General features: G+C 36.3%; 1 protein-coding gene across 2 annotated transcripts; it reads left to right on the top strand.

Annotated features, from left to right (window-relative positions):
• The first annotated feature begins 1,170 nt into the window (after positions 1-1,170).
• Positions 1,171-11,082, top strand: LOC143859217 (protein FMP32, mitochondrial-like). Of its 2 annotated transcripts, none has more exons than XM_077369913.1 (7): positions 1,171-1,937; positions 2,054-2,185; positions 2,379-2,438; positions 10,103-10,179; positions 10,287-10,343; positions 10,680-10,746; positions 10,835-11,082. In XM_077369913.1, the coding sequence occupies exons 1-7, from the start codon at positions 1,722-1,724 to the stop codon at positions 10,952-10,954; spliced, it is 729 nt and encodes a 242-aa protein (XP_077226028.1). In that variant the 5' UTR covers positions 1,171-1,721; the 3' UTR covers positions 10,955-11,082. The 2 variants fall into 2 exon arrangements, with proteins under 2 accessions (XP_077226028.1, XP_077226027.1); XM_077369912.1 differs by having other exon boundaries at positions 10,650-10,746.
• Positions 11,083-13,210: the final 2,128 nt, after the last annotated feature.

Here is a 13,210-nt window from a genome sequence, read left to right as displayed (position 1 = left end):
CAGAGTTTCACTGTTGCCATTCAAATCCACAAGAGATTAATAAATTTCCCGAAATGGGGATAGGGCGGGGATGGGGATGGCTCTAGCCCTGTCTCATCCCCTAGTTTTATTATTATTTTTTTCTTAGTAGGCAAGAGCTACGGAGGGGAAGATATTTATTTAGTTTATCAATCTTTAGTTACTAGATAACGTGGTGTTGCTTTTTTTTTTTTTTGGGAAATGTTATCAGCGCTACTGTATTTTGATGCGGGCACTCCTCACTTTATTAAAAGTATGGTATGACCCGCACTACAGGATGATCCAAACCGTCCATTAGATGGGCCACAACCTAAATAGGTTCGGCCCCAAAAAACATTTCCATAGGTTGATCCTAACCCTCCGATCTGAATGTTTGGGGGTTGATCCTAATCCTGTATAGATCGGAGGGTTAGGATCAACCTACGGAAATGATTTTTGGGGCACAACCTTTCTAGGCTTTGGCCCATCTAATGGACGGTTTGGATTATCCTGTGGTGCAGGCCATGCCATACTTTTAATAAAGTGAGGCGTGCCCTCATCAAAATACAGTAGTGCTGATAACATTTCCCTTTTTTTTTATTATCTTTTTGTTGTTGTTATTAAGCAATGTGGTATTGTTATTGTTATTATTACAATGTTTATATTATAATTTTTATTATCCTATGGAATGGTTTTAATCATTTTCATGTTTGAAAAGAAAGTCTTGAAATATATAAGCGGTTGTCTTTTCAAAAAGTATTTTACTTTAGTTTGGAACTTTGAATTCTTCATTTAATAATTGTTTGATTAGATTTTAAAAAAAGTTGAAATTAGGAGGAACCAGATAATTAGGAAGTTGAGTCAGAGGATGATAGACGTCATAGAACATTAGGGTCATCAAGTTCACTTAAGCTATCTATCCAAACTAGCATTTGCAATAAAATCATTCACTGTGGATATTACTCGATAAGCTTGAATTATGTTTCTTCATCATCGGTTTGCTCTTAAGTCTCAAAGTACTTTTAGATCATTTGAATCCTCTGTTTTCCCAATCCATTGTCTTTATCAGTGGTGTGAATTATCCTACAGGGGTGCGAATTTATCAGCTACTTTTTATTTATTCAATAAACCTGAAGGGGTCCCCGCCAAACCCTAGCTGACCTACCCAAAAAACAAGAAGAAGAAATTCTTATAACCATTCCTGAAATTTTCAGACCTGATCAAAACCCACGTATAAATCATTCAAATACCCATTTCCCATTTCCAATCTTTCGTCTTCTTGAATAGTTAAACGTTTTTTCTACGTATTTCTAGCTTTCTACCATAGTTTTCCCATTTTTCTTGTTGTACAAGCCAATAATCCCACCCTGATCTCCCCCTTATCCTCTCAATTTCCTTTTTGGTCTCTGAGTTATTACCATGCCCTTTTTGCTTAGCTTATTGTGCATGAAGAGGGCTGAATCGATTGAAATGGAGAGTCTACAACTAGATTTCCAATGGGACCAAATCTTTGTTCATGATTTTCCCAATTTCCCTACTTATAACCTGAGATTTTCTCATATCAAATTTGATCCTACGAAACCCATTTCAGGCCTTGAGTATTGCACAAGAATTGAACAGTTTAAAGTAGCTTATAATCAATTTTTTGGAGAAGGAAGACCCTGTTTATTTTATTCACTTTTGTGGGTGGGTTTTCTTTTATCTTGTTGTTGTAAGTTCTTCAAATGGCTTCCTTGATTTGCAAACGTGTTATGCTTCTGAAATCAATGGTGGGTTGGACCCCCTTAAGGGGCCATACAGCTTTGAGCAATGGGGACTTACTCAATACCTCTGCGAGGTTGTCTGCGAGTCTACGCAGTAACCAATCTTTTCACAAGCAGATATCTCACATTTTGAAACCTGATTGGAGACGATCTTTTCATGTAGATACATTAGCTTTGGTAAAAAAAAATCTCGATCAACATGTTTTCATTTGGTTTACATTTTTTTTTGGGATTTTGGATTAATTGTAGTGGTTTCTAATGTAAAATGTTTATGGACTTGTATTGACTTGTAGGTCAAACAATTAGAAGCACATGGGATTCCATCGGAGCACGCGGAGGTGATAACTGCAGTTATTGCCAATGCTTTAGAAGACTGCTGGGAAAAAGTAGCTCAATCTTATGGTTTGAAAGTAGAGATGCAGTTGGTAAGTGTTTCTTGTTCAATTTTATTCCATTTGGTTTTTCCAAGTAATCTTGGTTTGTAATGCATATTGTCGAATGCCAATTGTTATTATTAGATAGCTTTGAATATACAATGCCTATGGAAGAGTTTCGTACTTAAATGATTGTAATTGGCAGTCTTTCCTATTCTATAACTATAGCCTTTTTTTGGTGTAGAATGCAATGTTTCAAGATGCCAAATTCTCCAAATTCAAATCCGAAGTACTAAACTCCCAGGTACTTCTTTTCTTATTCAATTTTATTTTCTCATATGACATTCTAAGCTTTTTAATATGTTGATAAGGTCAGAAAGCTTTTATTGCTTGCTCGAAGGAACATTCATATCCTGTAGTTTTCTATTGGCTAATGACAGTTTCAGCTTCTTTTTTTTTTGAAAATTGACAAATATATTCATACCAGCAAAATTTACAATGGGGACCAGTAGTCCCACCAGATTTACATAGTATGAATTGCCCATGAGCATTCTCCTTGGCCCAAAAGAAAAACTCGTTACCCCTTACATTACCCAATAGCCTCAATTGTATCGAATCCAACAAAAAGTGCCATATTGTGGGGCCCACCAAGTCAAGATCGTGACCTGCCACGTCACACAGACTTCTCCACCACATTCCAGCTGGCGAATCCGAGTTTCAAAAAACTCTGATATATATTTTTCTTGCATCAGTTATATATTGGGAAAGTCTGAGACCAAGAGTGTTGGTATATGTCATAAGTCTGCTAAATATTTCATTAATCATGAGCAGCTTAGATAACATCACTTTCTTGGATTGCTTATTCATGGAAGTTCTCATTAAAAAACAAATAGGAAAAGCGCAATCTATGAAGGAAACCCATTTTTTTTAAAACATTATGGAAACATATACATCTTCAGTTACCAGGTCTCAAAGAGCAAACACGATAGGTGGTATCCCTTTTTCAAGAAAGCCGTCTCTGGTCCTCATTTGGGTGATGGATTTCTCTATAACTTGGAGCTCGGACCATTCTAAGCTTCAAAGAAAAGAGACATGGCTCCATTAATATGTGAGGGCTCTGCTCACTAACAGATTGAATTAAGTTTGTATCCCTCTATTATAAGGCCGCGAGAAGTAGTATTTAGGAGTTAGCAAGACACCTCTCGATGAATTAGACTCCATTATCATATTTTTCTCTTAGATGGCTCAAGAGTTAATCCCAGAAACACGATATGGATTACACAACCCGAAGAATGATGTGTACTGGTGATGTTACAATACCTATAAGTGCTGGGTTGTGTCAGATGTTACAATGTGAAATTTCAAGAACTTGGGAAAATTAAAAGTTAATAAAAAATATGTTTTGATTGAGGCAGAGGTCCTGGCTTTGAAAGAAGGAATTACGATACACATTTCCTCCTTCAATGGGCTCTTTATTGTAGAGGTTGATTCTCTTCACAATATAAGGTGGATACAAATAGAGTACCCTTGGTGACTGGTAAATGTTGTTGAATAATCAACTGATTTTTAGGTTTCGCTTTGGCAGCTGGGTAGAGATGCGACATTGAGGTAGATTCTCTCGGCAAAAGGAGGTGTTGGAAGCCCCTTATATACACTATATACTTGCCCTTTTATGACTCCAAAACTTTTTCAAAGTAAGGATATCTGATCATGGCCACTGTCCAACTTTAACACAAACCATAGGGCTTCTTTTTTAATTAGAGCCCATTCACACTTAAAAATAAAAAATTTCAAAGAAAACTAACCAAATCTCCACTATTAAAATAATTTCCAATCCTAAATTTTCTAGGCAAAAGGAGGTGTTGTAAGCCCCATATATACACCATATACTTGCCCTTTTATGACTCCAAAACTTTTTCAAAGTAAGGATGTCTGATCGTGGCCATTGTCCAACTTTAACACAAACCATAGGGCTTCTATTTTATTTAGAGCCCATTCACACTTAAAAATAGAAAAATTTCAAAGAAAACTAACCAAATCTCCACTATTAAAATAACTTCCAATCCTAAAATTTTAAACTATAAACTAATCCTAATTCAACCTTTTTACTTCAACTTAAATCTCCTCAATTCAAAATGGAAACTTTAGAATCCTTAAACAATCCCACGGTTTTCCAAGATTTTCTAAAAGCCAACAAAAATACTCCAAAATTCAATAAAAATCTAAAAATTCATGAGAATTTCTTTCTTCAAAGATCATCCACCCTTTTCCAATTTATGGTTTGAAGGGCCCATGGCTTTGTGTTGCATGATATATGGTTCCAAAATATGATAGAAGCCCTTAATAAAAAGTTAATGAGAAGCCGGCCAACCCGTGGTGCTTTGTCTCTGTTAAGGCTAAACAATGCTTCCGTAATCTATTTCAATGAGAAGGGAGTTTTCAACAGAAGAGGAGGAAGATCACTCGAGATTCATAATCTTTTGGACAACTTTGAGGTATAATGTTTCAAAAGACATTCAATGAATGCCTTTTCTATGCCCTTTACAGCTCCAAAATGATCCATTGAGTTGGGCTTTCTAAACCAATTTTCTCCTCTTGATCAAGGTTGTTTGTGCATGCAACAAGGGTAAGTTATGATCTCCCGTGCTGCAAATCCGATGGTTTGCAGGTGATTCTGAAGAACCTTAGCTTGTGGTGATATGTATTGGTGATATGTATTGGTGATGTCGCAATACCTATAAGTGTTGGAAGACCCTTATATGGACCATATACTTACCCTTTTAGGACTCCAAAACTTTTTCAAAGTGAGGACTTTTGATCCGGGCCACTATCCCAATTTAACACAAACCAAAAGGCTTCTATTTTATTCGGAGTCTAATCACACGCAAATATAGAAACCTTTCAAAGAAAACTAACCAAATCTCCACTAGTAAAATAACTTTCGATACTAAACTTTCTAATTATAAACCAATCCTAATTCAACTTTTTCACTCAAACTTAAATCTCTTCTATTCAAAATGCAAACCATACGGGCCGTTTGGGTAAACATTATTTTAAAATCCTGTATTTCTTCAAAATCTAGGATTGAAGAAAGCTTGATTACTAAATCCTTGATTTTAAAATATATTTGGATAACATCCTATAATTTCCAAGCATTCAATATTATGTTGTTTGGATGCAACCTAGATTCTAAAACCATTGATTTTGGTTTTAAATGTTTAATTTCTTAAAAATTACCAATTAATAAAATTACTTGAGAATTTTAATGACTATTAATGTATTTTAAAAATTTGGAATCCTGTTTCATCATAAACTTCATAATCCTACTAGGCTGCTTCACTTTTTCCGAATTGCCTGTTGTCATGGATAGCTTGTCTTGAATTAGTTTCTCTTTTGTTTGTCAACTTTTTTTTATTTTTTATCGTGGAGTTATTTCTTCTGTTATTTATTTCATGTTTTACTATTAAGAAATAAATTATCTAGAAGAATGATAAAGTGAAGGGCACCCTTGCAATAACCTAGCAGTGAGGGTGTCCCATTGGACCAGCAATTCTCACAGCAACTGGAGCAACCCTTCATAAAATGACCAAAATACCCCTATTTCAAAGAAAATGGTCAAAATGCTCTTATCTCATGGAATGACCAAAATACCTATCAAATGAAAAATGAGCAAAATACCCGTATCTCATAGAAAATTGCCAAAGTACCATTACGTCATAAAAATGATTAAAATCCCCATAATTCGTATGAGGTATGGGTGAATGAAAGCTGAGGGTATTTTTGTCTTTTTTGAAAGATAGGCATTTTTGTAATTAGGGGCATTTTAAGCATTTCTGATAACACATGGGCATTTTGATTGTTTTCTATGAGATAAATTGGTTATTTTTATGTGATAAGGGTGTTTTGGTCATTTTATATGACATAAGGGTACCTTGGAAATTTTATGACATGATTATTGTTCTGATTTCCTATGAAATAAGAGTGTTCTAGGATTTTTCTTCTTCTCAGGATTCTTTAAAATCTCTCAGTTTCTCATTTTTTCCAATTTTCTCGAACTCATCATGGATACACAAACTTTGTGTAAGGTTATTTTGGTAATTTTCTATTGGGTAGGGGTATTTTGGCCAATTTTTCCATGAGATAAGGGAATTTTGATAATTTTCTACAAGATTGGGGTATTTTGGTTGTTTTCGATTACAGAGGGTATTTTGGTCATTTTTTATGAAAGGGCTTAGTTGGGTGAGAGAGAAAGGGAGGGAGGGAGGGAGGTTGTCCCATGAGTTTTTTCCTCCCATCTAGAAGGATCAACAAACGCAGTCCTAAAGTTTTATCATCACCAACGAGAGCACTAGAGGCAGCCGCCACATTTGTTGTTGACTAGGAACTCTGAGTTCTATTTCGATTATACTTTGTTGGTCGACCAACAATGTCCCAGAAAGTCTCCCTCGTATGTCAATTTTCCCACAATAGTCACATTTCAGCTTGTATTTGTTGTCTGGAGCTCTGTTGATGAATGGATTGTTGAGGTTGCAACACATTCTTCGTGCTTGCTTTTCTATAAGCCAATGAATAAACCCTGTCTAAGTCAGGAAGCTCATCTCTTCCCGATATCTCCAGACTGGTCATCTCATATTCAGCATTTAGCCCTGTGAAACAACCACTTACTGCAAAAGCTTAAGCTGTTGGAGAAAGTGTTATTGAGTCTTTTATACTTCAACACTCCCCCTCACGTGTGGCCCCTCTTTTAGGGTTGGCCTACATGTGGCACATGTGGCCCCTCTTTTGGGTTTGGCCATTGCATGTGGATTTTTGCTATCAAGGAGGTTTGAACTCAGGAGCTTTGCTCGGATACCATGTGAAACAACCACTTACATCAAAAGCTTAAGCTGTTGGAGAAGGCGTTAACAAGCCCCATTAGGAAATCGAATATACTATTTTGCTCAACTTGATGAAGAGTCAATCTCCTGCCTAAGCTGTTGCACTTGTGCAATATTTTTCCTCTGAGAATAGGTTCGATATGCCTTATTCCAAATGTCATTTCCGGTCTCCAAGAATAAATATCCACGATTGTTGAGCCTACATTGAATGCAACCGCCATGACATTACCATTAATCATAAGCTGGATCATCCTCCTTCGGTGTATGTTCGTCCAGTAACATCTCAATTTAACTTGGCCACCGATATACATCTTAGCGGACTAAAACTACTTGAGATGATTTTGGCATCCAACTTTACTGTTGTTATTTGCACATTATGTCAATAATCACCAAAGGTACTCACGGTAGGACTTGTTCCCTATGTTCTTGCTATTAAAGAGGTGATCTTCGAATTATTGCTAGTCCATGTCTTTTCCTGGATATTGGTTCAATGTCTTATACAGTGCATGACCTTTCCATATTCATCAAGGCATGTTTCATGGTCATTAATACGAGTATGGGAAACCTCAGATATGATCAGGGGAGATTTTTACAATCTAAACAAACAAATCAAGATCTGATTGGACAAAATGCAGATCTAAACAAATAACTCCAGTTCTGATCTTTTTACCCTTTTCTAAGTCTTCAGATATCCATCAGCTAGAGAAAAATATCATGGTGATCCATAAAGAAATGTATTAGCATAACTATTGTTTTAAAAATCTTATGATTTATGATTCAAATCTTATGATTCAATCAAATCTTATGATTTCAATTTGAATACCATGATTGATTCTTAATCTGTATGAATCTTTATTTTTTACTGAATCTTATGATTCGATTGTAAATCGTACGATTCATGCAATTTAAACCCTCTCATAAGAAGGCAGAAGATAGAGGAGGAGTTCAAATGAATCAAATCAGTTTGAACCAGTAGAGCATAGTGCATGTGATTGAGGACATTACTTGCATCGAGGAGGGAGAAGACTATAATGAGAACATTGATGACTTACCCGTTTTTTATAATTGATATTTATCATTTGATATTTGAGATTTTATGAATTGATATGATCTTGTGTCGATTTTTATTTTTAAGACTGTTATCCAATATGCATGGGTTTGAAGGGAAATAGATTATTAGTATGTGACAAGCTTGTTAGCAAAAAATTCCTAGTTTGATATTGAATAACTAATCATGGTAGTTTCTACTTAAATTATTGAATTTGGATTAAAAATGAATAATTGCTAGTTTATTATTTTTAGATTTATTTATTATTTTTTTATATTATAGGGTTCCTGCACACGTGTGCAGCCGTGTAGGTAAGCTTACCTACACACGTGTGCAGAAATAGGGTGGGGGCCCACATTTTTTGAGGTCCAAAGCATTCACTTGGAAGGCCCTTCCATGGATAGGGTGTGGCTCAAAAATCAGTCCCATTGGATCATCCCAACCCTGCCATTTGACGAGGGGAAAAATGGGCAGAAACATGGACACACAGTGTCTGTCCATTCCCCCCCCCCCACCTTTGATTGGGTTAGGACAATCCAATGTGGCTGATTTTTGGGCCACACCTTATCCATGGAAGGATATATATATAGAAGAGAGAGAGAGAGAGAAAAGTGTAGCTACACATACGTGTAGCTAACTTAGCTACACCGAGGACTTAAAATACAGTGGGCCCCACATTGTTTGGGTGATGCAAACCATTCATTTGATGGGCCCTCACATAGATAGGGTGTGCCCAAAAAATCAGCTCCATAGGATCATCCCAACCCTACAATTTGTGGAGGCAAAAATGGACGTGTAAAAACCTTCACAAATCTGTCCATTTTTGCCTCCACAGTTTGAAGGGTTGAGATCATCCAATGGAGCTGATTTTTTGGGCACACCCTATCAATGTGCGGTCCTATCAAATGAATGGGGCAAAGATCACCCAAATAATGTGGGCCCACTGTATTTTAAGCCGTCGGTGTAGCTAAGTTAGCTACACGTACGTGTAGCTTCACTTAACTCATATATATATATATATGAGAAAAGTGTCTCTAGTCGGCCGACTAGAGAACTTTTCTAGTCCACTGGCCAAAACTACAGTGGGGGCCCACATTGTTTGGGTGATGCGAACCATTCATTTGAGCGTCCCTGACATAGATAGGGTGTGCCCAAAAAATCAGCTCCGGAAAAGTGATAGTTTATCTACTCGGTCGGGAAAAAACAGTGGGGCCCTCGTTGTTTGGGTGATTCAAACCATTCATTTGAAAGGCCCTTACCTAGATAGGATGTCCACAAAAAATCAGATCCATAGGATCATCCTAACCCATCCAAACGTGGAGGGAAAAATGGACAGACAGTGTTTGTCCACAAAAAATCAGATCCATAGGCCCTTACGATTCATGATACGATTTACAATCCAATATGATTCAACTCCTATTACGATTTTCAATTCGATTCTGATTTTCAAAGCATTATGTAAAATGTACCTCTAGAAGGAAGAAATTTTAAAAAAAAAAAAAAAGAGTTTCCTACATGACTGTACAGCTGCTAACATCAACCGTACACCCTTGTGATGGCTCCGGAGAACAGCAGCAGCCTCTCTTGTTTTAGTAATGATACTCTTTATATACCTTTTCTCATAGGGTGATGATATTTTCACCCACTCTGCATTACTTGCACGCTTCCCTTATAACGTGATTTGACATAAAGTTGCCCACTTTTCACGTCAAATCAGGTTATAAGGGGAGCGTGCAAGTAATGCAGAGGGGGTGAAAATATCATCTCCTTTTCTCATAACCTGTTAAAGCTTCTACAATTCCCGAAAAAACTGTAATGTAAACATCCAATCAGATAAGTGTTCAATAGAGTTAGTAGCACTATTTTCAGTATAGAGTGCACATGCCTTTTTCTTTTTAGTAGCCATCAAAAACATTATTTTGGCTTCCTCTTGACAGCTGATGTTTTTTATTTATTTAAATGCGCTTTTATTTAGAATATATATGGATGAAATCTCCATGTGTCAAATCTTGGTTTCAATGAAGTTATGCATTTGTGATGCAGGAGCACCATGTTTCATGGTCTCAACGTGAGATTGAGAAACTACGACCTAATATAGAAAAGTTGCGCATCGATATGAGGTCTGGTTTTTCTAGCTATAAATTAAACTGTTTCTAAATGTTATCACGACTAATTTATGTGTTCATTACAAAATTCCAATTGAGGAAAGCTTTGTTTTCTGACTCAGGTATGAGATTGACAAAGTTACTGCTGGATATCGTTTGGATCTGAACCTTGAACGAGGGTAAGAAAAAGAAATTCTCATCTCTTGTTTTACAGGGCATAGCCTAACTTGTGTAATGACTGAGCAGAAGCCTTTGAGTTTCTAGCAACTTCATGTTCTGGCAATTTAGCACAAAATTGTTTTGGCAACCAAAATTGAGAAGGAAAATACAAACTCACTTTCTTAATTTGACCAGTTCAAGCATGTCCCATGTAGACATGCAGGTGTAGGCTTTATTAGTATCCGAATACTTGTTATTACTTCTTTTTTTTTACATATTTATTGAAAAAACCATGCAAGTTATTTTGTTTTCCCACTGTTGTTTAGTTCTTACATACGGTTAAGTCATGAGTTCAGGCGTACTCAAGATGAACTAGCCAACCTAAGAGAAGAAACCACCAGCCTCACCAACAAACTTGACAAGGTGAGGTTTATGATATGTGCAATTTTTTGGTAATCATATAATTAGACCCTTTGCATCTAATATCTCTGTTGTTGACTCTTATCCACAGGAAATCCATTCATGTAGGGCCCAACTGGAAGCAGCAAAATATGACATGATAAAGTACTGCATAGGTACTATCGTCTCCGTCTCTGCTGTTGGTCTCGCTGTACTCCGCATCCTGATATAGAAACATTTTCATTTCAGAGACTAAAGGTGACAGCCAGAAGAAATTTCAAACATGTTCATTTCTTATTGTTGATAATGGGAGCTAAGAAATTGAGATGTTTTTGGCGATCCACCAGTTGGAAATATTCAAACCAGTCTTAAAATTCTATTTCATACCATTTTTATAGTCCGGTTTTCTTATGCATCTATTTGCTTGTTATTTCCTCCAACAGTCAGTAGCTTCACTTGACTTCTTATCATGCTGGAAGAAGGAATTAAACCCACATAACATTTCTTCTTGACAGCATTTCTCTGAAGTGAAGTGTCAATTCTTTTTATTGAAGTGATATAATCTTTAATTAATGGGCTATCAGGAGAAAATCAAGAGCTTTTAAGGGCGATTTATGGGAATAAGTGTGACTAAATCTGGTGAGGTTTATTATGTTTTAGTTAAGGCTCTGTTGCACCAAAATCAGTCATTCACTTCTTGGGGACGGCACAGATTAACAGACTGAAGGGAACATAGCTGCTATTAGCAACCAAAAAGTGTCTTTTTGTGCTATTAATTCCTGCGCGAGGGAATTTAGATCACCTCTTTCTACTCTTGTTTGATTATGCTCAATAGTTTATACAGACACCCTTCAATCTTTTTTCCTCTTGGTTTTTTATGATGATAGAAACTAATTTAAGAACAGATGATCTTCATTATCTTGATTCTTTGAACATGCCTATAAAACGCATGGTGAGGATAGACAAGGCTTAAACAAATGAAGCTTCCTGCACTGTGTCTTTTGGACCTTGTTTGATCTAATATACTGATAATAGTGATAGATCCTCCGACTTAGAGCATAGATTTTGATTAGACCCATTAGGCAATGAATTCCTTCTATAGGTTACAATGAGGACCTTATGTTCAAAATAAAGGCCAATGGTGCTTTTCATCCATAGGAGAGCAGTAAGTCATCCGTGAGAGATAGAACATCATTCATTTCGGTTTTTTTTCTCTTTTTTTCAGGTGTTCCCATTATTTGTTTCCCTCAAGCTACTTGGTAGTTTATAAAAAACATTAATTATCTTTTGATGGTTTTTTATCAAAAAGGCCAATGGGTGATTTTAAAATTTTGATTTTCAAGGGATTTTTAGAATTCTTTGGAACAGAGAATAATTTTGGAAATTTTTTTTGTATCACTCTTGGTCTCAGGATTTATTGATTTTGCACATCGATTGGTTGAAAATACACTTCTTTTTTTTTTTTTGGGAAATGATAAATGCGCCCCTTTTCATCACATGGGACACCCAACTGCAGTGTATGTGGCAATCAAATCCGTTGAATCCTTCTGACGTGAAATTACATCAGCCCCTCTGCAGTCATTGATACACTTGTGCTCGGTGTCCCAAGTGATGAAAACGGGATTGAATTAGATTGATTTTAATCGCATGAATTTCTTTTTGAGCTAGTAATTTCTTCAATTTTTTGGTGAATCTAGAGCGTTCTTTACTTTGCATCTTGCTTGGATGCCTCTGGTTTTGATTTTGAATTGTGAGAACCTTCGGTGAATCATAGACATTGCGACGGGACTATCGAAAGGATCAGATTATTCCAATTTTGTGCGTGTTAAGGGAGATTTGTATCTCTTGATATGCAATTCTCAATCAATCTCGATCAGTTGGATCAGATTATTCCAATTTTATGCGTCTTAAGGGAGATTTATATCTCTTGATGCACAATTCTCAATCAATCTCAATCATTTGCTCTTTGGTGTTTGATCAAAGCATCAGATGCCCGAATTTGCTAATTTCGGAGGTCTCTCTGAAGGCAATTGCAACCTTATGAGCGCATTGGTATGATTCTACTTTCATATCAACATATGATTTTCATAAAACCGAGATACAAGTTGATGACTATGCAATCAATCTAAGACATTGTCTTGATCTAGTATTCTTGACCGTCGATCAGAGTACTTGAGAGCATCGATAAATGATTTCAATGCATGATGGTCCCATATATCACATTGGATTTTTAGAATTTTCATGATTTTCCCTTAATTGTGCTTCTAAATTTGAAATTAATGCGCGCAAGTCTGCCAAAACCCTGATTCAAGTACTTCATAGAAGATAGAGCTTTGTAAACCCTTTTAGAAAGACCCTTGTGAAACCATAAACGAAGTACAACATCAAAGTCTACTCATAAAACGAGAGAACAAAAGCCGTAATCCACTTAAGAGATAGAAGAGAAAGAGACCCTTTGAAAAGCTTAACCTGATGTCACTTCAAGGGT

This window comes from Tasmannia lanceolata, unplaced genomic scaffold (assembly GCF_043159265.1).
Source record: "Tasmannia lanceolata isolate RefF3 unplaced genomic scaffold, GAP_Taslan_0.1 ptg000029l, whole genome shotgun sequence".
In the NCBI taxonomy this organism is placed as follows: Eukaryota; Viridiplantae; Streptophyta; class Magnoliopsida; order Canellales; family Winteraceae; genus Tasmannia; species Tasmannia lanceolata.
The sequence above is the reverse complement of the archived record's forward strand: the minus strand, read 5'-3'. Positions and strand labels throughout refer to the sequence as shown.

Bases quoted from the DNA above. Each gene is read 5' to 3' on its own strand.
- LOC143859217 (XM_077369912.1), top strand. From the start codon at position 1,722: ATGGCTTCCTTGATTTGCAAACGTGTTATGCTTCTGAAATCAATGGTG. The intron at 1,938-2,053 runs GTAAAAAAAAAT...ATTGACTTGTAG, and splicing joins ATGTAGATACATTAGCTTTG to GTCAAACAATTAGAAGCACA. The intron at 2,186-2,378 runs GTAAGTGTTTCT...TTTTTGGTGTAG, and splicing joins TGAAAGTAGAGATGCAGTTG to AATGCAATGTTTCAAGATGC.